The following is a 27,704-nucleotide window of genomic DNA, read 5'->3' as shown; positions in this document are numbered from 1 at the left end:
CTCCGCACTGATTCTGGGGTGTGTATCAGGACAGGCAGTTGAACTCGTTGTGTAAAGGATGAATTCTTCCTGCCAATGTACCCCTCGGGTGTACACAAGAACAAACGGAGGGATCTATTAACCGGAGGTGATGAACGTTCCCGGGACACCGCTGGCTGGAAAACACAATAGCACAGAATCAAAACCAGGTCAACAATACCATAAGTAGCAAGAAAGAATGAAAAGTCTGAGGGCTGAGAATGTGAGACACTAACAAGCCAGGGATAAAGCAATCACAATCAGGTAAGCAGGCAAAAGGTACCTGAAGCAAGGAGGGTCAAAGTAGCAAGGTACGTAATGCAATATACAGCCACTGAAACAACCAAATTCGGAAGCACCGTAGCACAGGAAATTCAGAGCTTAAATGGGAAAGTCACCTGACCTGCAAAACGCAATCCTGCCGTAACACATGCGTAGGGTACCATCATCTCCATCGTAACCCCCAATGCGCACGGAAAGAGGCGCCACACATGGGAACTCTGCCGGATCGATATCTGTACATGTGGTTCTTATGACAGGTCTTTAACAATAACTGGGAAGAAACATTTGAAGGATCTGGGGTTGAACTATGACCACCAGTGTGGCGTAACAGGCGCGTGGTTACTGATGGTTTCCTGACAGTTTCTCACACTTCTGACAGTGGAGAATGGCATTTCTGAGGTTCTTTAATGGTCCTCGGCAACAGGTGTCTTGGGAATGTTTCGGTTTATGGATGCAGGTCCAAGGAACTGCAACAGATTCTGCTGCTTTGTTTTCACGAGGGAGTGTACATCTAGGCCAGCGCTCCTACCATTGCTTTAATTTTGGAACGCTATAGATATTGGTATTAAACCCCCAGCCGGCGCTACAGGCTGTGATGTGGTCGCTAAAGGTTTTAAGTGTGAAGCATGGTTTTGTGACGATGGGGATGGGGCCGTCATATGCTGGATGATTTATTATAACGCTTAAAGGCATGGTGTGTGTCATACACACAGTGTGTGGGTTTCTATACAGCCTTTAAAACATATGCAAATTGAGCTCCAGATCATGCAAACTGAGAGCTGTGATGCTTGGGACAAGGCTGCAAACTGGTTTCAAAAAGAGAGCTGTTAATTTGGGTGCGCTATCCTAGAATGAGAATTGTTTGCAGCGATTGTTAGGCAAGATTGTATGTAGTAACCCTATGGGAGACTACACCAGCCTTGTCCTCTTGGCAAAGGACACCCAACTATTGGCATAGGTCTGTACTACACAAGTTGGTAGAGAGACTGAGCAGCCAGACTTTTCTCAAGAGGGGTTATTGTGAGCTGTAGAGATATGCCATAGAGATTCACAGTTGCAGGTATCCAAATAACACTTATACTCAGGGTTGTCTAGTAAAATAAGTATTTATTGAATAGTCAGTTTTAAAATAAGCTTTCTTTAGAAGGGGCAAGGTGCAACAATAAAATACACTTCCTCAGATTTAGGTTAAGTAAGTAGATACCCTTTTGGGATGACACACAAACACTTCCTGTGTCCTGAGGTGACTTCAATTGCTATGGCACTGTGGAAATTGATATATCACTTTTGACACTTTAAATGCAATACTGAGTTTCTGGAGAAAAAGGTCCTGGAAGGAAACAAAGTTTAACAAGTTCTCTGAACAGGTAAGCACTTTACAACTCCCCACCCCCCCCCAATGAAGTATAGGTTAACCCTTTCCCAGCAATACAAGTAACTTATGTACCACCTCTGAGGGACAGTTACACACAAAGTCAATGGGCCTCATTACGAGTCCGGCATTAACCGAGCCGGAAAAACTGGCAGGTTACCGGCGGACTCGTATTACCATTCCACCTCTGTGATTCCCAGAATTACCTGGGCATTACGACCCCGGTGACCCGGGAATTCCGGAGGCGGAATTATGTAAGTCCCCATTCCCATGGAGTCCTGTTGGACTCCATGGGGATGAGGACCATGGAAACACTGGTTCCGTCTTTGACAGAGCCGGTGCTTCCATGTCCGCCTGCAGGCCGGTAGGGTTAAACCTGCAGGACTCTCAATCAGCCGGTCTGGAAAGAACGGTGGCAGCGGTTTTACCACCACCGTTCTTTCTGGACTGGCAGGGTCGTAATGAGGCCCAATGGGTCAGAAGGGTCTACTGGAGCCAGGACAGTCAGTCTCAATTCAACAAAGTCTAAGGGAGCTGAGGCATTTATTGTAGATAGCACAAAAGTCTTGCACAATGTTGTTTGAAGAAAATAATCACTGTTGGGTCACAAGCTGCAAGGCTTGTGAAAGCAAAGCTGCAAGCAAGTCGGCAAAAAAAGCAGCTGAGACGGACAAGCTACAAACCAAAAAGGTAAGTACCCGTTTAGTTAAGACAGTACCTTAGGTTGGAAGAAGAAGTTCCAGCTGCCTTCTGTTCCTGTGGCAGTCCTGCAGATCCAGTGTTCCTGAGCCTCAATCGTGGGGACAAGATGGAGGACGTCTGGGGACTCCTGCACTGCGGTTTGAAGGTTGTGGGCATCAATGGGCTCTTTCCAAATCAGCTGCACTTCGCGGTTTCAGCTACCGGTCAATAGCACCACTGCCGTTCTTGGACACCTTATGGGCTCCCCTTGCTTCTGGTGTCCAGCATTCTGTTGAGGTGGCTCAGGCTTGGGTCCTCCTGCTTCGAGAGGGTCCTGTGGATCTTCCTGGAGCTCGGGTCCGGCTTAAAGACGATTCACTCGATTCTGGTTTTTATGACCCTGGCACTCGGTTCCAGCAGCAGCAAGGAAGTACAGCCAGCAGGGAGAGGGGTTCCAGTCAAGTTCGTCTTGAGGTTGGTTGGTCCCACCAACCCAAGGGAAGAAGTCGTCATTTCCGTGCTTCTCTAGTCGATAAGAAATTTGGAGCTTCGGCAGTACAGCAGGGCTTCACCAGGCAAACCAGTGTTCCAGGAGAGTGCAGCAAGAATCTTTCTTCAGATTCTTCGTCCAGTGGTCGACTCTGCCTTCTGTCCAAGAGACCTCGCATTTTATGCAGGTTTCTCCCGTTTATCGCAGTCCAGCTCACTCACACAGCAGGGTGACTGTCCTGCAAGGACAGCCAGCCAGCCAATCACCTTTGGGTGCATTCGTGTAACCAAGGAGACTAATCACAGGGAGTTTCGGGCACCTCCGTTGCTTCCTGTCCTTCCAGACATGCTGGAGCCAGAGGCGGGTTTCAGCACTGAAGCTCGCCAAAGACAAAATGAACAAAGGGACCAAACCTGGTTTAGCGCGCTGAGTACAATCCATGAAAGACCTCACAAGCAAGAAATGAGGAAAAAAGAAGACTGGGGCCATTTTGACAAAATGGGCACGCATGGGTGCAATACTGCAGCTGACGATTCAGTCTGCGGTAAAAACGCACAATGGTAGGAAAATTAAACCACTGCCACAAGCCATTAACTGTAGTGAGGGTAACATAAAAATGTTACATGAGTAAGTAGACAAAGGGGCTCCTAAGTAACCCCCCGGCACTCCACATAAGATGGTGTGTGTGCTGGGTCTACAAAGGTAAGTAAAGTCAATTTCACTTTACTACTCTTTGAAACAGTAGTTTATCCAAGAGAAGGTATTTAAAGCTTAAAATAAATCCAAAGGACTTCCCTGGGACACTGCACTGAGGGTGCTGTGTGTCACAATACAGAGGTTGATGCCTATGGAGTTTGTCAGGCTCCAAAATCATAGAAACAAAGAGTCCAAATCAGATCAAAAATACATGAGAGAGTGAGAAAAACGTCTAGCTCACTCCAGGATAGAAAATCAAAATGTTCCAAAGTTAAGCAAAAGAGCTGAGGATCTCTAAGGTTGAAGGGAATTGGCACAGAAAGGAGAATGTTCCCTAACAGCGATGGCCGCTGTTCAGCGAAAGTGGTCTTCATTAATTCCAGCGTGTCTATGACACCCCAATGTACTGGTTCAAAACACATGAATATGACAGTGTCCTGAAAAACATCTACCAGCTTCTGGCATCTCACATTGAACTGTAGGCTTCGCTTCAGGACACTTAACCACAATGCAGATATGGCCAACTTTCATGCCTGCAGTACTTGTATAGGGGTGACACTGCTTGCGAAGTGTTTTCAGATCCTCATGACCAGCTGTTTTCCAAAATAACTTTCCCCATGTGTTAGAAACAATGTCTGTGGCATGTTGTTCTGGGGCATACACCCACAGACAGTGAGAATCAGCTTTGCCGATTTTTATCTTATTTTCAATTCATGGAGAACAAAAAATGTTGAGCGGTAAAACTGCAGCATGCTAAACCTGAATATTTTGCATTCTGTAAGTGATATATGTGGAACGTTGTGATTTTGCAATACTGCTGTCAGAAAAAATGTAAAATAATGTGTACAACAACCGTAAGTGTTGTCGTTGTGGATGAAATCCTGAGAATGTGCTGTATCCACAACAACCGGTGTAATGCTTCTTAAAAATGTAATATCTTAAAACATGGAGTCTATTGGAAATGCATTCTGGGTGCCCTGAGCAATATGATATGATGATTTGATATGATTGGTTATTTATAACACGCTTAAATCCCAGAGGTTTCTAAGCATGGACGCAGGGATCGAACCTGTGTTGCTCCGTGTCGTCTTGCTTCCAGGTGAGCATGTTGCCCCTGAGCTATCCTCCAGAGACGAAGGACATTTTCCTTAAGCCTCCGCATTTTAATGTGAGCTCTGAATACTGTTTTCACTAGAAACCGTCTATGTTGGTGTACATGCATTCAAGGACAGTTTTGCCTGATAACGTTGCAAGTGCCAAAAGCAAACTTCAAGCTCCCATGAGAAGAAAGGAATTGTTTACCTATTGGAGTTTTCGATCTGACATTTCAGCCGAATGCCAGTGAAGACATACAACAGGTGCACATTCTGGAAAAGTACTGCCCTGCCTTTATGGAAAGTTTAAATTGGAGAGCACACGATTAGGCTGTCAGAGAGAAAAGGTTTCTACTGGGCTGAGAGAAAGGTTGGACACATCCTTTTCTTTCTGGTTTGGTCCCGTTGTGAAGATTTCTCTTTGCCAACCTAGTTTGGAAGCTGTCCAGTGAAGTTCTTGGCAAGGATGAACAGTTTGGCCAACGGTGATGTCTAATGTACTTTATTACATTTTATTCACTTGTGTATGCTTTTGTTTTCAGTTAATAAACGGCCATAAAGAGCCAGTGTAATAATCTAATTGAGAGTTCTGAGTGAATTCCTGCGTTTCAAGTGTTCCATGCTTTCCTATTCAGTGTATTGGGGCGAAAACCAAGTAATATATTTGTGCACTTATTTTCGGAGAGCAAAACTGGTTTTAGTAAAATGCTGCCAAAGAAAAGAAGGTGGCTATGGAGTTTGCCGGGGACTAGTTGTTGCTTCCTACAAAAGTGGTGGTGATGGCCGCATTTCAGTGTTGAGCACATCTCACGTGACTCGTGTACATTTGCTGAATAGTCACGGGATTGCTTAGACCTCTTACTGTTTCATAATCAGTGCACCTACTTTGCAACTTGCAACAGTGTATTGTAGGTTTGCCTTCTATGGTGCAATACTTACACGTGCATTTCTTCAACAGCGCGCTCGCTGCAACAGTTTTATGGTAACAAACTCGCACCCAATCGGGTTAAGTTCAATGTTCTCACAGCGCAAACCATACCACATACATTTGTGGTTGGCATATGGACTTCCTTGGTGAGGAGTCTTCCATCGTCTTCACATCGCTGCTTAGGCTCCTGTGCATTCATTCCTTGTTAAACTTTGTTTTATCACTACATTCTCCACAATCACTTGGCCGGGTCCACACTCTATAAATATTCTTAATAAATAATTGAAAAGCACGCGGCAGATCACGAATGAAAGCCCTTGTGTTTTCAAAAGGCATGTATTTGTTTTCTGTTAGTATGTAAATGACACATGTCTAAAAATCCTTATGTGCAAAGATATATTTTGATGATAGCACCGTTGCCTACGAAGGCATACATTTCTTGAGCCACTGTTAAACTCTACATATTAAGACCCCATTGTGGGTGTGTCTCTGTGTCTGTATAAGGCACAAATAATATTAACGGTTGTAGAATTGATAAGATTCGACATGAAAACATGACGAACCTAGGAATCTGAATTATTTTTGGTCGGCCGTCCAAACGCACTCAGCTGGATTAATGGGCCACTTGCCTAGTGGAAAGGACATAAATTAGAGATGTACAGTTGAGAATATTAGAGTCTAGTATTATTAGAGGTGCTGCTGTTGCATTCCCTGTGTGTCCTCAAAGCTAAGGTCACTGTATACTGCACCTGGGTATGGAAGGCTGCGCTATTATTTGAATTCCCAGAGCCCTCCAGCAGAAGAGATCTGAACTCTATAGGCAATAAGCCTTCTGCCAAGTAGTTATCTGCAAGTCTAAAACTGAGATGATCACAGTATCTCCTGGGTACTATGGAGTGAATATTCCATGATTTCATTACGCAGAACTGCATCACAACATTTTCTATGCAAAATCCTATGTATCAATTTATGTAGGAGCACATAAGCCACCGTTCTGGTTTCTGCTGGCAGCTTTGCTATGGTCACCATATTAACTACATTCCCCTTCAGTTCGCTCAGCCCATTTCAATAGATCCTGGTGTTAACCTTCCATTCACAGGCTCCTGTTAAACTGCTTATATTTCTCATCATCGATCTCATGGCATCACTAAGCTTGTGTAAGTAACAAAGAGAGGCAGATAAACGTAATAGTCAAAACACTTGCATACATGGTAGGCCCTTAGCTTATCCTACTGTCTACTGAGTCCATTTGTTCAGGACTTACAGCGAGCCAGCTCACATTGAGAGAGAATCACAGAGTGACTTGCGAACCTGGTTCCACTTCTCAATCTCACCAGAGAATGCAGAATGGCTAAAGGAGACGGGCGTTCAGGAGAGATGGGGTGGTGAGAAGGAGCAAGGACATCAGTTGGACACTGCAGCTTAGACCTTGAGGCACATCGCTCGGAGGTTATGGGGGCTGAGCTTGAAGAGAAGGCTGGAGACTGTAGCCCACAGAGGGGCAGGATCCAAAAACCAATAAGGAGGACAAGCATCACCAGTGCCTGCCTGTTCATCTGTCTTAAGCCTATGTGCAAGGCAGTGCACTTGTTAAAGCAAAGTAGATCGTAGCCTGAAGAGGTTTCAAGCCGAGGAGAGCCACACCTTGCCTTGTTTCTGTCCATCCAGGTGTACTCCTCTGTCATGTACCCAGAAAACATATTTGCTGTAAGGTGTTTATCGCCTTCAAATGAAGAAGGAATTGCATGTCAACAATACACCCTGTGCCTTCTACGTAATCCTCTAGACAGCTGATCTTGGAGAAACTCAGGTCAATATATCTGGTTGCTTGATCTGCTCCATACCTTTTTCTTTTATCCACTGGGGTCCAATGAGGATTCCTGAGGCCTGGTGGGCTCTAGCCCATGTTGTAAGCCCCGTGACCTGGCAAGCTGTAGCAGTATTTAATTAACTAGAGCTGCATTATTTCACGTTTAGAAAGTGTAAGGTATATTGCATGGATGGTAAAAGAGCATTGGCCTCTTATGAGCTGGGTAAAGGAAAACCAGCATAATAATCTCTTTAAAAGATTTTACCGGTAGAGGTTTTTGGTGCTCAACAGAAAGCTTGTTGTATATCCAAATATTCTTACCTGGGGGAATGGGCAGAATGTGCAGTTCTTTTTTTTTTTATTATTTTTTTTTATTTTTACATTGGCTGATGCACTTAACATTTCTGTCTTGGAAGGATTGAATTTTTAGCCTGTTTCTTTTTGCAAATATAAATTGTAACAAGCACTGGCAAAGCCAATAATGCAGTTGTTTGTGTAGGCATTGGGGTTGGCATTGCTAGAATGGTTCTATCTGGTCATAAGATGGCAACAGTTGGAACATTGTTTGATTACTTGTGCATATAATGGCAGCATCTGGCAAATGCCTCTTTAATAACTATACACAAACTACAACTGTTGGCATTGTCAATGCTTGTTTTTTTACAGGACTTCAGTGCACAGAAGTAATATAAATCAAGTTGCTGAAGGCACACCTGGTTAAGACATTTTTATTATACCATTAATGACTTTACTATTTCAATTAAGGCAATAACACTCTGCAGATTGCTTAGTAATAACACTAACTGGCCAATGTTTGAGGATACTATTTGATAGAGCTAGAGACCTTGGAGGATTTGTTTTTTGTTGGGAGGTCCAGGCAGGGATAGGAAATGGTTATTAGAATTAGCAAGACCATGGGCAGTCAATTGGTGGGTAAGTAACCAAACACCCACAATGTGGGTCCGTCCTCGCATGTCATCTTCTCCTAGCTGTACTCCCATCCAATAGTTTACGTTTATCGATGCCACTTAAGTCCAGCCTAACAGCCAAAACCAAAAAGGGCAGACGGTAAAAGTGAGCGGGTAACAGTGTTTGAGATGGAGAAAAAGAGGGATCTGTGAAAAGCATGCAAAAGATAAGGAATGGGCCCCTGATAATTCTCAGTCAAAAAAAGGAGGGTGGGCAATTTCCCGAATGTTGTAGACGTGTTAATGCCATTTTTTAGTTATGGCTGGAATCCCGCTTTGTTTGATATACTTTTTCTTTATTTTGAAAACAAAGCCTTGACCTGTTAAATCCTTGATTTGTGCAGGTGCATCATGCCCAAATTGTACCCGCTGTCTGCATTATCTCCAGAGTCTGGTTAGAACGTGGCAAGCATTTGATTTATGTGGCCCTTTCTGGTCTGTTTTTTGGCTTTGTGTTTTACAATTCTGTTTTTTTCCTTCAGTTTGGGGACTGCTCCTGTGATAACATACTGACATGGAAGTTTTACGCCCTACACTGATAAACATTGAAGGGCGCATTTATAGGAAGAACCCTGTCAGAGAGCCAGCATACCAGGATGAGGAAGATGATGAGGGATTCTCAGCAGGTAAATAGTGGCATGTGCAAGAATAACCTGCCACTTAGTGAATGTATTCCTGGCTATTAGAGATTTGAAAATACAAATGTCCCTCTTGAAATGTAAACGCTCAATCAAACACACCTTATAACCATGACCCAGGATGTTCTTTCTTCCACCCTCATCACGATAATTAATCATACGGTATGATTGTGCAGAGTGTATTGAATGTGATTTCATGTAGTCTGGTGAGATCCCTCTCTTACTGGCACCCGAGCTTGAACAACAAATTCCTTCCATGAAATGTTGTTTTCCTCTAATATATGATCACGGTTAACCATGATCCTGCTTACTAGAGCTATAATAACATGAATAGAGATATTACCGCTTTTGTAAAAATAATAGTCCCATTATTCCTCATGGTCCATACTTGCTCTGTCAGCGACACCACTCTTGACCTAAAGCACCTCACACTCACTGCAATTACCTCTTACCACTTATCAGTTGCATTGTAACTATTGTCGTTGAAAGATTCACCACTCAGAAAATCCAATTCCAAGTTAGGTTGGTAAGCGTCTTTAATGGCAGTTGGCAAAGCAGCAGACAGACATCCACATAACATGAAACCAACAAGAAACGGACGATCTTCTCGTCCTTCTGGACCACAATACAACAACCCCCAGCCTTTCTGGTTTACATGGATTTTATACACCCTCCTAATTTACCAAACAACTTTTGATGGACACAATATACAATGTTTAAGTTGATCTACAACCTGTACTACCCGCTTCTCATAATACGGTATACACTTCAATTGCCTTCTCACGCCTGGGTGAGGGCACTCACAATATGGAGCTGACCTATTCAGATACATTTTCAGCAAATCATCTAATTCTGGTGCACTTTCATTCCTGCACGGCTCGGGCAGTGCCCGGCACGCTGTCATGATCCGTTCCAAACAGCAGCCTACGAGACCGAGTGGATGGTGGCGGCAGAACCAGGCCCGCGCATTGGCAGTTGCTCTGGCGGCAGTTCCCTGTGGCCCATGCAGCAGCAACCTCGTCCCAGAGTGCACGCCGCCAGCCAGTCATGGCACGGGGAGAATCGAAGTGCGAAATATAATCTCTGCTTTCCAATGATTCTCTCCATTGTGTTCGCACTCAGTGTTTCTCTTACTGCTCTTTGTTTCTTTGAAGTGGCCTTGCCTTTGGATTCTGCTTTCTGCCTGCTCTTGTTTTGCTGTCGTTTCGGATTTCTACTTGCTTTCCTGTGAATCGACCTGTACTGCCTTTTTGACCTGCTGTTGGATTGCCCTTTTGCTTTCTTGGAACTGTTCATTGCCTGAATCTGCTGTGCTTATGTGGATTCCTCCTGGAATCACTTTGGAGTGGGTTGTGTTGGACTATCTTTAGTTATTTGCTCAGGTGATTGGACACCTGCTTTTGGAAGGACACATCTCTTTTCTCTGCTTCTGGTCTCTGCTGTGACTGTGGCAGTTTCTCTGCCTGTTCACCACCAGGGCGTTGTCCACACCTGCAGGTTTCCAGTATCCAAAATTCACCATCAGGTAACCGTATGTGTGTTTGCCTGAGCATAAGGTATGCCTTTCTAAGTATAATGGGTGCTCTGCATTTTGATGCAAGCTTCTATTTTATCCTTTCAGCTGGGAGAAAAAACCTGGTGGTATTCCTCCCGCTTTTTCATTCAACTCCACTCTATAGAGGCCCCTCCCTTAGTTGGCCTGTGGTTGGTAGAAAAGTCACCCCCCCCCCTCCTGCGAGGGTTCTCCATGGGCTGGTTCTTGATACCCACCTAACGTTGCTAATTCTACACACTGAAACAGTCTTGCTGGGCGAGGCAGTGTTATACATCATCTCGCTTGTCTGTGCCAAAGCGGAAATACATAAAAAGCAGACTATGAAGTGGGTTGCTTCTCACAATATTCCTGGTGTATCTTCGGTTAAGACATGTGCAAAACGTCATAGGGTTAGGCTGGTTTGAGGTAGTGCATTATAATTCAGTATGACAACGAAAGCGCAGCTTAGCTTTGAACATAAGGGATAGAAGTCATTAAAGAAATGCAAGCATATTTATTTACCACCACAATTCCCTCCTATGAGACCGTCATCCATTTAATGATTCAAGTTCAGGAGCGCATATATCACACCATGGAATATCGGGACAGTGCAGTTCTAAGATGGTTCTCTTCAAGTAATACATTTGCATCATTCTCAGTGTTATGATATTTATTTTGGATACAGATACCTAAACATTTGACTAGTATGAGTAAACGATAGACACTCAGGAAGAGAATGAGTATCGCTAGAGCAACATGTAGGACAGATGTGCTCAAGGAACCAAGGATATTGATAACCCAAGACCACACTGACACGTATAGACTGTTATTCCCATGGAGGGGGCGACAGTCTGGTGGATGTTAGATACAATATCAGTGATTTTACTATTAGAATTTGGTATGTAAGTGCAGCATTTTCTTTTATATGTAGGTTTATAAATAAAAAGGTGTACACATCCCTCAATACGATACAGTATTTCTTAAAATAGATTCATCATGCCAATTACATCAATACATTTATATAAACTACCTCCATTCACATTATCCTTTCCTGGATACACAATTAAATCTATCACAATAGAATAATACATCCTAAAATACATTATTCAGACAATTAAGATGTATACACATGTTCACCCAAAGAAACATAAATGGACAGTAAAGCAGAGCAGTAATCAAAGAAATGTGATGTCCACTGAATAATCTATTTAAAAAATCCCCACGAGTCAGAGACTCATTGGAATAAACAAATCTTCCAAATATGGCTGCCTAGTTTAAAAGTTGATGAGAAGATATTTTAGAGTTTCCAACGAGTGCTCATCTTTACATAGTCTGTAACATCTCCTTTCTCACAGAATATTTCTAACTGGACCGCTTCTCTGCAAGGTACCCAGGAGATTAAATCTAAATCTAATACAAATGCTGCGAAAAGTGGTATTTGGGGGGGGATCGACACAAATATCTTGGCAAAACATTAAAAGCACAGTTTGTCTTTCCATACTCATGCAAGAGTAACTTCTTGGTCCCGACTATATTCCAATAATCTAATCTTTTTATTCAAAGGATTCATATTCTCGATAATGGTAGCCTTCTGTAAATTCGAGTCCAATAACATGTTCTCACACTCATTAACAAAATGATTAAAAACAATAATATTTAATTAAATATTTAAATCTAAAAATAAGGAATCTGTAGAAGGGTCAAGAACTTTCCTAAACAAATGTAATGTATTCCACAAGATGTACATTTTCAAAGATTGTAGATGGAATGTCTGCTTAATTAGAACAAAATATATCAAGCACCCCCATACCAATGCCAGACTTTGCTACCCAACTGGGAAACACGGTGTTGTACCTGCTAAAATTGACATCAAAATGTGTGCTATTGGGAGAGTTAAATGTATGGCTTGGAGAAGATACTGATCACTCAGCCAAAGGATTGGGGGACTCGCGCATGAATATCGGTTTTAGTCAACACATTAATAAGGCAAGATACATAAAGGGTAATACCTTGGATTGGGTGGCCACTTATAACATCATCACTAGTGAGCCTACCATCTCCCCATTACCCTGGTGGGACAATTTTTTTTGTCCACCTTGATATGTTATTTTCAAAAAGGATAAAGAACATCACTGTAAAAAAAAAAAAAAAGAAACTGCATTACTTCTAGGAATGTACAGTAACCTTTGCCTCCAGCAATGTACGTATGGATTGCCCCTTTAATAAGAGATGGTCAACTTCGAGACCACAGATGAAATAGCCAAGGCATACCAAGACACAATGGGCCTCATCACGAGTTGGGTGCTAACGCCGGCGCTAATAGCACTGGCGTGATCTGCCCTACTGCCAAACCCACCGGCGCTATTAGCGCTGGCGTTATCTGCCCTACCAACAAACCCACCGCGCTATTAGCGCCGGATGACTGGTTTGGCGGAACGGGAAATCCCCATTCCCCATTGAGCCCATTCGGGAATGTCCCATTCCCCATTGGGCTCAATGGGGAAATTTCATGCTCTTACCGCTGGCGGATTTCCCGCCGGCGGTATTAGTGCGAAATTTCAGCAGAATTCCCCCCAGCTGAGAGCTGGGGGAAATCAGCCGAAGCCCTGATTTGGCGGACCCTTAAATCTGGCAGTAACAGCGCTACCGCCGGATTTAAGGGTTACTGCCAAACTCGTGATGAGGCCCTATGTCTAAAGCAGTAAATGCTATCGCACCACAAAAGACAAGGTTGCTCCCCTGTATAAACGTGAACACATGGTTCTCACCGGAGCTACAGAGGCTTAGGGTATATAACAACAAATGCTTTCATACCTGGAAAAATACAGGAAGTTCAGGAACAAACGAAGATAAAGAAGCATACAGTACTGCATCTAAGTGATATAAATTGGAGCCGATCCAGAGAACAACTCGCAAGAACTATTTAAGATCTTGAAGGAGTTGGAAAACCGCTACCCCAGTGAACAGGAAGGCCCAAAAAAAGATGCCTGGTGCACTTCTATTCAAGAGACAATGATGGACAAGTTGTATAAGATCAAACGAAACATAAACATCAAGAGGAATACACTTGATCTAGGAGAAAGAGCAGAAAGTAGCGCATTTGAGATCAGTGAGACTGTACAGGCAGACTCGTGTAGACAATTCAGCTTTAGATCTGCTACAGAAGCAGAGCCGGCAAACATTATTAGTAAACTTAAACTCATTAATTCCAAAGGATGCATTTGTCCTGCAATTGCAGTTCAAGCTTGCCTGCCATCCCTGCTAGGGATTTTATTAAAATTTGTGAATGCATCCTTTAAGGAAAATCACATGCCGGATGAATTAGAGAACGCATTGATTACGCCGCTTTAAAAGAAATCTGGGCATGATCCTGTGGCGCCATCCAATTATCGTCTGATCACTGATGAACCATTCTTGCTTAAAATAATTGATGGAGTAGCCTATAAGCAGATCCTAGAGCACCTGATGAACCATAACATCCTGATTAAATGGCAATTGGGCTTTAGGCCAGGTTATGGTGCAGAAACAGCTTTGCTGGATCTTAAATCCAGTATGCTTTAAGTAATTGACAAAAGGGCACACAGTACTTCTCATGCTGCTGGACTTGTCCGCCACCTTCGATCTGGTAGAGCACTCTATTGATTGAGAGATTAAAGGAAGTGTCAGCTTTTTCTGATGCTGCAGCAGCATGGGTAAAGTCTATTCTGCAAAACAGACTGATAATGGTTTGTAGCAACAGTGTGGAAGCAACTCCAGCTCACCTGCAATATGGAGTCCCACAGGGTATTTGCCTCTCGCCAAATTTGTATAATTTTTTTACTGTCCCACTCTTTCAGATGCTTGAAGATAGGGGAGTACGCTTTACGAATTATGCAGATGACACACAATGCTTATTCCCCTATCCGGAATCTACGAGGAGTATGTAAGTACTATTGATAAAGTGTAAATAATGATCCAAGCATGGATGGTAAAAAGTGGCTTAGCCTTAAATGATGATGGTCTGTACAGAGTAAATAGTCTTGTCTCTGCGTCCTTGCACTATGTTAAGCTACTATCACAGATACGTCCTTAACCTTACAAAAAAAGCTGTGAGACAGTAGTGAGGGCCATGTAGTAGTCTTCTGGTCGGGAAGTGTAAAGGTGCCTGTGCCAGACTAAAAGTCTCACCCGAATAGTGATTTCTGAGTGGATAAGTAGAGCCCGTCTGGTATGCCCCAGTTATAATAAAACACGTTCAGCAGCCTTGCAAGATCTACACAATCAAATCCGCATGAGATGCACTGATGCCATAAAGAGTGCCGACTTACTTTTCACTAGTGCCTGATTTTGTAGCCGGTGTGAGGGATCAGAAATGTGAGGCGGACAACTTGGTAAAGGGTTTTCATAAGATGCTATTTTATTAACGCCTCACTACTCTGAAGAGGATTTCCCTGCTATCAAAATAAATTAAACGAAACACTCTAACAAAAGGAATCTGTCCGTCACACTTATACATGGATAAGTTATGTTAAACATAAACCTGGTAACTGTTTCTCCTTGTAAACTGTGCAAGTTCCCCTTCCCCAGATTCAAAAACAGGATTCTCAACCAACATTTCATAATTAGGAAAGTCTGTCTTGCAACAAACTTCTAATGACAAAGTTCTTCTTACTCCAAAAGTCTGTCACTTGGTCTTTGACCAACAGTTCAAAGCAGACGACAAGTCTTTGTCCCTCCACTTGTAGTAAAGAGATCAACACAACTTCTTCTTAGAAAGCAAAAAACACTTCCACAGTTTATCTGTATCAATAATAGTGATTTGTCAGTATGATTCCACAACAGTTCACAACATATTTTAGTGATCATGCCACTTCTTCTCCACAGCCTTTAACCACAATACAGTACTTCAATGACTTCTACCTGGTCCACTAACCTGCCAGGTCTACTACTGCAAAGTTCCTCTTCTGGTATACTCTTCTGCTAGGACCAAAGAAACTTGTAACATAGTTTGCTTCAAACAACTTAGCAACGTCTTTTGACTTTCAACAACTTCAGTATTGACTACGTCTTCTGGGAGGATAAGAAACACATTGGTGCTGTTTGTTCCAAACTTGTGACTGCCACATGCAATGCAGGTTATGCCCCTCTCCTCCTGAATGTTTTTTATCAAGCAAGCTGCTCTCCTACAACTCTTGTTTTCCCACTCTTATATCAACTAAATGCTGAAAATGACTTTCACTCACACCTGTGCTTCTTGGGCTTAGACAATGCTTGTTTAGGTCTTTTTAAACTATTGCCCCTTTCTCACGCTGGCAATAGGACGTCTAATCTACTTGTTTCTTAATCGCTCTCTCCTGGCTTTGGCAATGATAAATCATGTTTGAGTATTGCCCTCTTTTGGCTATTACTTTGATCTTTACAAGTATAATTATAACCTTCTTGTTTGCTTCCAAAGCTCTTGCTCTGCCACTTTAGCTTTTTTGTATCAGTTCGATATTCAAAGTCAGTCTTATTTTGCCACCTTAACTTCTTGACATCAGTTCGATATTCAAAACCATTGTTTATTGCCAGCGGGTGATTACGGAGTGTTCTGGGGTCAGATAATGATAGTGAACTCACTGGGTACTGCATATGCTTGCACTGCTGTCACAGTGCCTTCTGGTTCCTCCGCTTCGCTCTGCACAGTAAACTGCTGCTCTTCTCTTCCCGCAGCCCATGCCGGTCGGCAGAGGAGCGTTCTTCGCTCCACAGACACTCCGGTGCTTGCTTGCCACTGGAGCCCGAGTTACAATGGGGAAGGCTTTTTAAACTCATGCTTCCCGCTACTCATCCTCTGCATTCAGGGCCATCAAAGGTGGGAAAGCTTTCCACAGCAACACATCCTGCCGCGCAACCTCTGCATGCAAGGTCTTTAAACTTGGAGACTCTCTCGGCACAATCATCTGCTCTGGCATCACTGCTGTTCTGCTTCTTCTGCTACCACTGCAATGTGGAGTCTCTGCAGGCACTCCACCTTCTTCTACTCCTAATGGCCTGCACCTGAGGGGGCTCTTTATACTCAACAGTCCCTCTCAGGTGTGGGTCATTAGAACCACTAGACTGCCTTTAGCAGTCTAGTGCCACAGCATCCCTCTTCCTCTTCCCAGTATTTTGGGTTCCATGTAATAATGTCGCCACAAAAATATCGCCATACAAAAATATTGCTGAAAAATGGTCGTTTTTTGTGGTGACATTATTGCATGGAACATACGGGGGACACCCCCGCAACCCCCAATTTCTTTTTATTTTTTATTTTTTTTTTGTTTGCCCCCATCGCCACATATATGGTCACCCAAATAATATCGCCACGACATTTTCCCAGCGATATTATTTACGGCGACCATATATGTGGCGATATTAATACCTGATACCGTATTTTGGGCATTGTGGGACTTCAAGTCCCCAATGTTCAAATTACCTCTTTTATCCTGGGCCTGGGTTTTAAATTCACTTCACTTCCATCACTAGTTCTACCTTCAAAAGGAGTTTTCAAAGGACTCAATTGTTGGCTCAGGATTAAGGGGAGTTGGTTTTATCAGAACATACAATGTTAATGTTCTGATGTCTATATTTATCATTCTCCTATTGACTACAAAAGTCTGTGACACTATAAATGTGGAAAGCTTTATGAGTGGGAATCTTACTCCTAACAAATGCTTGATTATGACAGTTTTCACCACCACCGAGATGGATAGTTTTGGGAAAGGAAACCACACTCCGACAACAAGCAGTTTGATATTGTGGCATCACTGAAATCTCTTCCTCTGAGGAAGACCAATACTTTCTCCCTCTGTCATGCACCCGGGGCATGGAAGCTATGGCCCAAGTGGAAATCGGGCAGCCGTCATTAGAGGTACCATCACGCTCTACTCCCCATCAGTGCGCGGGCTAGTCTTTCCCATTGTACGTGCTGACAGAGGTTTATATTCAGTTCCTTTCCGACAGATTACCGCATTGCAACCGCAGTGTTTAGCCATAGTGCATCGCTGACGCTAGTGCCTTTGATTTCCATTTACTCTCTCTCACAAGTATATTTTCCCTTCTCTGCGCCCCTTTTACTGGCGCCCTACAAATCCTTTCCCCTGACCCTTGCTTGTTTTGTTTTTCTGCTTTGTTACCTCCTTCGTCTGCCTCTAGCGCGGCGCCCCTCCTTCTTACTCTTTCTCTCTGCACCTGGCATTTCCGGTGCATTGAGAGTCTACTCTGTTCTCTACGGCTTATTGCCTCTGACAGCGCACCTACCTGACACGCCCAGTTCAACAGGGTTCTCATCAGTATCCTGTGCATCCAATGAGGGTTATCCAGTCATCTTCCACAAACTCTAGCTCTGCCTTTGCTGCCCCGGTTCTCGAGGCTTCTTCTGCATACTGGTCATCCTGGAGTTATCATCTGCTTCTTCTGTTCCCGAGTGCTACACTCCACTTCATCACTTAACAACATCTTTTGTTTTTTTTTTTTTTGCGCCACTTAGCTTTTTCCCCCTCCGAATATCCCGGAAGGGGGTCACGTGATTAAAGTCAGTTCAAGACGGTGGCTTCTTTTCGGGGTAGACCACTGCTTCATAAAAAAAACACAAGAGGAGAATCTTGAAGGAGGAATACAACACGGATTCATATGACACAGGTGAGGAGAAGGAGGAGGGAGTGCTCAGTGATTCTAGGGTGGATAATCTTGAGATTGACAGATTGCAACGCCCAACAATAAACATGGCCACTGTTGAACAAGTCCATGAGCTACCGGCTGCTGTTCAGGGCCTGACAATGGAGGTGCAGAACTTAAAACAGAGAACACTGTACTCAGACAGTTGGTCACCACCAGAGAATGACAACCAGCTGAGTTACCCCCATGACTTTACCCTCTGGAAAGTATGATGGTACACCCAAGAAGTTAAAGGAGTGTCTTGATGCCTGTTTAATCCATTTCACGTTTCTAGCCACGACTTACACCTCAGAACATGCCCGTGTAGATTTTGTGATATCCAATTTAACAGGAAATGCCTTGGCATGGGCCACTCCTCTGGTCACTGGTTCCAGCCCTCTTTTGCAGGATTATGGGGGTTTCATTGCGCATCTCAAACAGGCATTTGAGCGACCAGAGATTTCTTTCACTGCTTGTGAGGATCTATTAGACGTAAGTCAAGGTTCAGCGGATCTGTTAACATACATTACAACGTTCAAGAGATTGGCAACAGAAGCCGGTTGGCCAGAGCAGGCACAATATGCCATCTTCCGTCGAGGACTAAAGGAGGAAATCAAAGATGAATTAGCAAGAGCCCCCAGGCCTTCTACGTTTTCTGATCTATTGTCTTCCACGCTACAGATAGAGTACTGAATGCAAGAACGTCCGACAGAGAAGAGACGCCAAAGGAACGCTTTTTCCCTCACTGACCTCCCTCCTTTGACGACTCCTCCATCCAGAGAAGAACCAATGCATATTGGCAACACCAGGTCACCTCTCTCTCCTGAAGAAAGAAAACATCGAAGCGAATTGGGATTATGTGCCTATTGTGGATCTGAAAAACATCTTCTGCGAGAATGCCCTAAGGTACCGCCTGGGGTTCGGGAAACGCAAGACCTCGGTCCTAGAAGGGACGGGATTCCGAGGTGTTCCATCCAGTCCCTTTGTCACTTTGTCGGTAGCCTCTTCCCCTATTTTAGAGGATGCCAGACTCATGGTGTTATCTGTTCAGGTCCTTTTGGGGGAATCACAAGATAGAAACTCTGGCTCTCCTGGACTGTAGAGCAGCAGGTACTTTTGTTGATACCATTTGGGCTTAGAAAGTGGGCCTCCGTCGCCTACAAAGAATAGAAGGACAAAAGGTGGAAGGAGTAGATGGGACTCCTCTCAGCTCGGGGCCTACCACCCAAACCACTGAGGAATTACAGGTCACCATATTGCAACATACGGAACAAATCACTTTCAACATCCTCAGTTCAGCACATTTCCCCGTTATTTTGGGTATCACATGGTTGGGAAAACACAATCCTCGGATTGACTGGACTCAAAACCAGCTGGAATTCCACTCAGAATATTGTAGGGGCCATTGTCTTAATAAGACGCAGTACACCACCGTACAAACTCTTGTGGCCGAAACAGAAAAGGTCCTTGGTATCCATCACATTACAACGGAATGAGCGCTTTCAGACAAGCCTTCGTGGAAAAGATACCCCAGGAACTACCTCCCCACAGACCAGAGGATTGCGCAATCTATTTGGTACTCGGGGCTTTGGTTCCGTTTGGCAGGATGTTTTCACTTTCTCTCTCAGAGAAAAAAGCCCTTAAAACATACCTGGATGCCAACCTGGCAAATGGTCTCATTAGGCCATCCTGATCCCCGGCTGACGCATCCTTGTTTTTCATCCCGAAAAGAAATTCATCGGAACTCCGACCTTGCATTGATTACCGTGGACTCAACAAAGTAACCATTAGAGACCGGTATCCTATGCCGCTTATAACCGACATAATGGAGCAGTCCAAGGGGCTAAGATTTTTTCCAAACTAGACCTCCGCAACGCTTACCACCTCCAGCGTGTCCGCTCAGGTGATGAATGGAAAACGTCTTTTCGCACCCCATTTGGTTTGTAGGAATACAGAGTGATGCCGTTTGGTCTGGTTAATGCCCCCACAATTTTCCACCGGTTCATGGATCAAATATTTTCAGACATGATGTACCCGACTGTCATAGTATATCTGGATGACATATTAGTGTACTCACCCTCACTCCAAGAACACAAGGATCAACTACAAAAGGTTATGAGACATCTCCAAGAGAACCAATTGTTGGCCAAACCTAAAAAGTGTCTGTTTTGTGTATCTTCTGTCCCTTACCTCGGATATATCTTCTCTCAAGATGGCATACGTATGGACGAGAGAAAGGTGTCAGCCATTCTAGATTGGCCTGTACCCACTTCCGTCAAGGAGGTTCAGTGTTTTTTGGGACTGGCTAATTTCTATCGCCGCTTCATCCCTCGGTTCTCGGAGGTGGTGTTACCCATCACAGCCCTTTTGAAGAAGTCAGCCAAGCCATTTTCGTGAAATCCTTTAGCTGAACAAAGCTTTTCTCATTTGAAGGAATTGTTTTGTTCAGCCCCGGTTTTGAGACGGCCCCGGTTTTGAGACGGCCGGACCAATCCAAACATTTTCATCCTGGAGACAGATGCCTCAGCTTATGCAGTGGGGGTGGTTCTGCTACAACAACAAATGGATCGTGAACACCGTGTGGCTTATTTATCTAAGACACTCACGCCTAGTCAACAGAACTACTCGGTCATCGAGAAAGAGATCCTCGCAATGAAAACAGCTTGTGTGGAGTGGAGACAACTTCTTCAGGGTGGGCTACATCCTTTTCTAATCCGGACAGAGCACAGAAACGTACAGGTACTCCAGACGATGGCCTGTGTTAATTCTAGGCATGCCAGATGGGTGCATTTTTTTTGCACAATATGACTTCCAAGTGACTATCCTGCCAGGAAGCATGAACACACTAGCTGACGCCCTTTCCCGCAAGCATTCAAAAGGAAACACAATACAGATCCAAAGCGAAAGGATGTTACCCCAGACTTGCATAGTGGCCCAGGTATCTTCTTTTCTTTATAGTGGACTTACCGGTCTCTCTGTCTTGTACGTGCATCATGGTAACTGTGGACTCATTTACAAAGATGGCGCACTTCTCGCCTTTGTCCAAGCTACCCATGGCAACTAAAATGGCTGGAATATTCCTCAGAGACATATTCCGTCTACACGGTCTCCCAGATAAGGTCATTTCTGATCGTGGATCTCAGTACACGTCCAAATTCTGGAAGGTATTATGCGAGAGACTAGGTATCGAATGTGCTCTTTCTTCAGGATTTCACCCCCAAACTAATGGGCAGACAGAACGCATAAACAGTACCCTAGAACAGTATATACAGTGCTGTACTAATAAACAGCAGGATAACTGGGTAGAACTCCTGTCGACTGCCGAATTCACCTATAACAACTCACGACACTCAGCTACGGGCCTCACCCCGTTTTTTGGTTCTTACGGATTCCATCCCAGGAGCATTTTTCCCCCCACCTGTGGGACCAACTAACTTATCTACTCTTGATTCATTACTGTCCCTCATAACAGAAACACACAAGACGGCTTTGAGAAATTGGAGGAAAGCCGTAAACATAACAAACAGCAAGAGGACCGCCATCGCAAAGAAGCCCCGGACTGCAGAGTGGGAGACAAGGTTTGGCTCTCCACAAAATACTTGCCACGTTGGGTCAGACCTTCTAAACTATCTCCTCGTTATATAGGTCCCTTTTGTTATAAAGGCCAAGATAAACCCAGTGGCTTATAAGCTTGAGCTCCCCTCCTACCTCAAAAGGATCCATCCAGTTTTTCACATCTCCCTCTTTAAACCAGTTACTCCTGATCCAATCAACAGAAGCATTTCTAGGACGAAGATCTCTCCACCACTTCAACCTGAAGAATACGAGGTCTCTCAGATATGTGACTCTAGGTATCGCAGAGGCAGGTTGGAATACCTGGTGAGCTGGAAGGGGTATCCCCGGTCAGAGGACTCATGGGAGCCTGCATCCTATGTTAAGGCTCCACGATTAATCAGCAAGTACCATAGGAGCCATCCTGGCAAACCAGGCCATCCGAGGAGCAGAAGGGGGCACACTGTCATGCACCCGGGGGCATGGAAGCTATGACACAAGTGGAAAGCGGGCAGCCGCCATTAGAGGTTCCATCACGCTCTACTCACCGTCAGCACGCGGTCTAGTCTTTCCCATTGTATGTGCTGACAGAGGTTTATATTCACTTCCTTTCTGACAGATTACCTTGTTGCAACTGCAGTGTTTAGCCGTACTGCATCGCTGACGCTAGTGCCTTTTTCATTTCCATTTACTCTCTCTCACGAATATCTTTTCCCTTCTGTTCGCCCCTTTTACTGGCGCCCTACATATCCTTTCCCCTGACCCTTGCTTGCTGTGTTTTTCTGCTTTTGTTACCTGCTTCATCCGCGTTCTGCATGGCGCCCCTCCTTCTTACTCTTTCTCTCTGCGCCTGGCATTTCCGGTGCATCCAGAGTCTACTCTGTTCTCTCTGGCTTATTGCCTCTGACAGCGCACCTACCTGGGCACCCCCGGTTCAACAGGGTTCTCATCAGTATCCTGTGCATCCAATCAGGGTTATCCAGTCATCTTCCACAAACTCTAGCTGTGCCTTTTCAGCCCCGGTTTTCGAGGCTTCTTCTGCATACTGGTCATCGCAGAGTTTTCATCTGCTTCTGTTCCCGAGTGCTACACTCCACTTTTTCACTTCACAACATCTTTTGGGGTTTTTTGCGCCACTTGGCTTTTTCCCCATCCGGCTATCCCAGAAGGGGGTCACGTGATTACAGTCAGCTCAAGACGGTGACAGTGGCTTCTTTTCGGGGCAGGCCACTGCTACCAATACAACACATATTCATCCGACACAGGTGAGGAGAAGGAGGAGGGAGTGCTTAGTGATTCTGGGGAGGATAATCTTGAGATTGACACCCTCCCACCGGAGTCTTTCTTTTCCCTTGGAGCCCTTTTCCTCCTAGGTGATCCTCCCAGCTAATGCCACCCCCAGGGGTAGGATCAGGCAGCGTCTGCCTTCCCCTGGCCACCTGGGAGAAGATTTGGTAGGGTTTTTGTGTGGACTTTGCAGGATTCATCACACAGGTCAACTATGAGGCTGTTTATGGAAGTTTCGTAATGTCATTGAAAGCTGTTTTGAAATTTAGAGGGACTAATTGAGCTAGTCCAAGCTGTTAATAATATGCAAGTAAAGACGCCAAGATTTTGGAATAAGCGTCCAAATGCACGATTAGACGATAAGTGGATGGACCAGTGCCCCCCCCTTTGTATGTGGGAATGATAAGAGGCATGCCAAGGAATTGGTAATTCACCACCCATCGAAATATTGTAAAAGAGGTTGAACAAAAGGCCTGACCATAATACCTTTTACTTTAAAACGATGTTTGGGATACCAACTGGCCCTAATGCAGTCGAATTGCTAGTTCTTTTAAGTCTACCTTCAATTTCCCACCTTGAAAATGAAACACACCAGCGACACAAAGACTTTAAGTCCAAATGTAATTGGGTAGAATTTGGTAAACCAAACTTACCTACTAAATAATTGTACCAGGTGTAGTCCGAGATGACATCCTCCAATGCTGCAGGTAATTCAATGTAGCTTGTGTCCTTTTTATTAATATTTTTCCATAAAATGTGTGTGTTAAATGTTTTGACTTTAGTCAGCATATGCTGACTATCAGAGATATTCAGGTTTATTTTTGGTACCACCTCACCCAATTTCTGTATTGTTGTTTAAGGAGTCTGGATGTAGAATATGTCAGAAATAGACAAAGCTGAATCCAATGTAATATCCCTTAGTTTGCCACGTAATGCCTTCTTCCTTCCTACAGTGACCTTGTAAATTTGTATTTGTGGGCAAATTGTCTCAGACACTCCTTTGGTAAGCACAAGGCAATAAACTGAAGAACAGAGTTAATAAGAATAGAAATTATTTGAGAATTCATGGTGCCGGTTTCAGCATTATCAACTAATCGGTAAATGCGGGTAGAAATGACACCATTGAATTTGGCAATGGCCTGGCTAGACCATATGCACCACAAAATTGCTGAAACCTTTGTTAAAGACAACGGAGAGGAAATGGGGGTTCTGAACTGAGAAGATCTGGTTGGGATAGCAACCAGCAATGCCATGGCAGTTAACTGCCAAATCACTCGGATCTCTTTTTCCAAGCTCTGCTGTGCTACCCAATAATAAATTCCTAACACTGTCTGCTCCAATCAGCAGCTTGATAAGAAGCAAGTTGTGTACCAAGCTTTCCATTTCCCAGCTGCACAGTCATACAAGCTATGTTGTGTACAGTTGGGCTATTTCTGGGCTACCTTTGACAGCGGGTCTTTTTTTGTCCTCCTGAGACTGCCTTTCTTCAACAACCTAGCCACCCCATGCCCACTCTCTCTACCCCCACCCACCTCACACCCGTTATATGTGCTGGTTGGATTTTGGTTGGGCTACTTTTGACGAGTCCTCCTGAGGCTGCTTTGTTCTTCATATATCAATCAACTACCACCACCCACTCCTACCCACCCTACCCCAACTCTCTCACCATACCCTCTCTATCCCCACCCTTTCTATCCTGAACCACCCACCCTACCCTCTCTACCCCAACCAGGATACCAGCCCCACCCTAACCCCTACCAACCCTCCTCTCACCCTAGCCCCACTCACCCTACGCCCACCCACTGTGCCACCACTTCCCACCACCCCCTCTCCCCTGACCCACTCAACTCACCCTACCCCCACTCCCTCTACCCCCAACCCACCCTCTCTACCCCAACCCACCCTAGCCCCACTCTCTCTGTACACCACCCACCCTACACCCACTCTCACTACCCCCACCAATCCCTACCCCCATACTCTCCCTCTACCCCCACCCACCCTACCCCCACTCCCTCTACCCCCACCCACCCTACCCCCACTCCCTCTACCACCACCCACCCTACCCCAACCCACCCTAGCCCCACTCTCTCTACCCTAGCCCCACTCTCTCCCTCTACACCTCCCACCCTACACCCACTCTCACTACCTCCACCAATCCCTACCCCTACACTCCCTCCACCCCACCCACCCTACCCCCACACTCCTTCCACGCACTTTACCCCAACTCTCACTACCCCCACCCACCCCCCCCTCCCTCCACTCTGTTTACCCCCACCCCCTCTACACCACCCCTTCCCTCTCTCTACCCCCACCCTCTCTACCCCTCTCCCTTCTATACCCCCATCACTTTATTCCGCACTATCAGAATTTGGTATTTAGTGCAGTTTTCAGATTTTACAAGCGTGCACATAGCTCCTTTGGAAGCTATGATGGTGTGCAGAGCTATACGGTTCTGGATTATCGTGTACGGATTGCGATCTGCTCGTGACACAGCAGAAAGAGGGCAGAGGAGGTGCGTTGGCGACCTCCTCTATTAGCCTTGTCAGTTTACAGTTTGTCCTGGTTCAGTTTCACACCGTCCAGGGATGAGGTATCCCACCCCGCTAATGAAACTTTCCCATCCTGAACTTCATCTCCTGTGGTTTGCAGAAGGGAATGATTTGGAGTGGCAGATTGCTGGTAAGACATAACCTATATAACAACTTTCTCCCGTATTTCTGAGCTACCAGCAATAAGCACCACAGATGAAGTAAGTCCTGTGGTAAGTGGCAAATCCGGATTCAATTAAGGAAAAACCTGGAGTAAAAGCAAATATGAAATTATTGATGATTGCACTGGTATTCATTGAAAGGTAATACTTACATTCATTGCTTCCAATGCATAGGGTGCCCCGGCCTTTACAACACAAAAGACCAGTATCTAGAGAGGAAAGATTAAGTGGAACAGGTTTTCTTGGTAACTGATCTGGGGAGGGAACATTTGAAGGACCAGTAAACCCCATCTGGGAATGCTGACCACCACAGGGTGCAGGACCGCTGGTCCAGATACGAGCTGGAAGTCCCAGCAGACATCTCCCCATTTACAGGGTACAAGGGATACTAGAATTTCCAAAGGAAAAATCATGAGGGAGGTGTGCACAAACCCAACAATCTGAAATATTTTGTACTCAGGCGTGCTGCCGTGCCAGGTGTTCTCACTGTGAGTCCAAGAGTGAGCTGATGGACCAGAATAATCATGACAAGTGGTGTTAAAAGCAGCAATCCGAGTGAGCTGCATGAGGAAGATGAGCGCTGATACAGGCGTGATAGGCTAGTTGCTCTGTAAACACACACAAAGGTCTTCAGAAACGGGCGTGCTATTTCATAAGTAGTTCATAAGTCATAAGGTTGTATCTCACTGACGGACCTCTTTGGGACTGCAGGCAGTAAGGATCTCCCTGGGGCTGGGATGACCGGTCCAGCGGGTTCCGTGGCGAGGGGCTGGTGTCAGAAAGAAAAGCTTGAATCAGCGTTGGCTCTGAGGGTGGCTCAGCGCCTGACAGAGTAGTCGAACAGCTGCTGTTTGAGAGACATTGAACGGGCTCAGCGGTTACGGGTTTTGATTCAAAGGTTGAGCATACAGGTAACGCAGGCATTGTGGTGTCTGCTTCCATCCGTGCTCTAGGCTGGCTTGGCAGATCAGACTGGGACTGAAGCTTGGTGGTCGTAGATACCTATGAGTGGGAGTCATCATTTGGGACTGTGCTGGTTCCTGGAAGGTGACTGTTAGGAGCGCTGGACTGGGGGTACGAGGCGCAGTGAAACTGCTGTGGATTATTCTGAGCCTTGCCCACTTCCCTGATAACCTGCAAAGTGAACGTGGTGCCTGGATAGCTATCAATGAGGAGTGGGAGCACAAACCAGGGAATAAAATCAAACAGAATTCTCTTGGCAACAGTAATGGCGACAGGGCTAGGCCTCCACCCACTCAGAGAAAATGTCAAACCATGTGAGGCAGAGCTCATATCTTGTGCTTCGTGGGAGGTGTATAAAGTCAGCCAGCACATTCAGAAACTGTCCTTCTGGTCCCAGATCTAAAGACAGCTGGGTTTTCAATGCACTTCCTCCCCCACAATATGGTCTAATCAGACAGTGCAATGTTCACAATAGACATGGACCACTGTAGTAAACACAGGGGCATACCACTCTCGATTCACACCAGGTGGCCGTCGGGGGGGAAAATCGGATTCCAACTTAAAATGGCTAGTCCCAGAACTTCTTTTCAGACTTGGTTGCTTGATCTTGAAGCACAGCCAGACTGGAAAGGGAGGCAATCAGTGACCGTGAATCTGAAATACAGATAAGGACAGCATTATGAGCAGGGAGCCCATTGTAAGCCACATTTAGACCTGTTCTAGAAGGTTGGCCGCAGCATTAAAGGTTTTAGAGGGTCGTCCCCACGACACTTGACAATGGCTAAAGCAAAAGGGAGCAATAGGGTGGCCAGCAGTGCAGATACATAGTTTCCATTCAGAATTGATGTACCTGCGGAGGTCAAGCTTTTCTACCACAAAACAGACGTCATGAACTACCCTGTGAGCGAACCTAGAGTCGGTATAAATAGTAGCCGACTCGAGTGAGGGCATTCAGTTCGGCCACCTGGGCAGATTTGACATTTGGCAAACCATAGGCTTCTAAGGGTATCCAGTTAAAATTTCGA

At 44.9% G+C, this 27,704-nt stretch overlaps 1 protein-coding gene across 1 annotated transcript in view; it reads left to right on the top strand.

Moving 5' to 3' along the window:
- ASCC1 (activating signal cointegrator 1 complex subunit 1) overlaps positions 1-27,704 on the top strand; it is an 857,123-nt gene that overhangs the window by 32,125 nt on the left and 797,294 nt on the right. Inside the window, exon 2 of the mRNA XM_069610516.1 lies at positions 8,822-8,965. Coding sequence (XP_069466617.1) covers positions 8,854-8,965 — 112 coding nt within the window. The 5' untranslated portion in view covers positions 8,822-8,853. The remainder of the gene's footprint in view (positions 1-8,821; positions 8,966-27,704) is intronic.

The sequence above is a fragment of the Ambystoma mexicanum genome, chromosome 8, assembly GCF_040938575.1.
Source record: "Ambystoma mexicanum isolate Mex_15411 chromosome 8, UKY_AmexF1_1, whole genome shotgun sequence".
Lineage (NCBI taxonomy): Eukaryota > Metazoa > Chordata > Amphibia > Caudata > Ambystomatidae > Ambystoma > Ambystoma mexicanum.
This window is presented reverse-complemented; position numbering and strand designations above follow the sequence as displayed.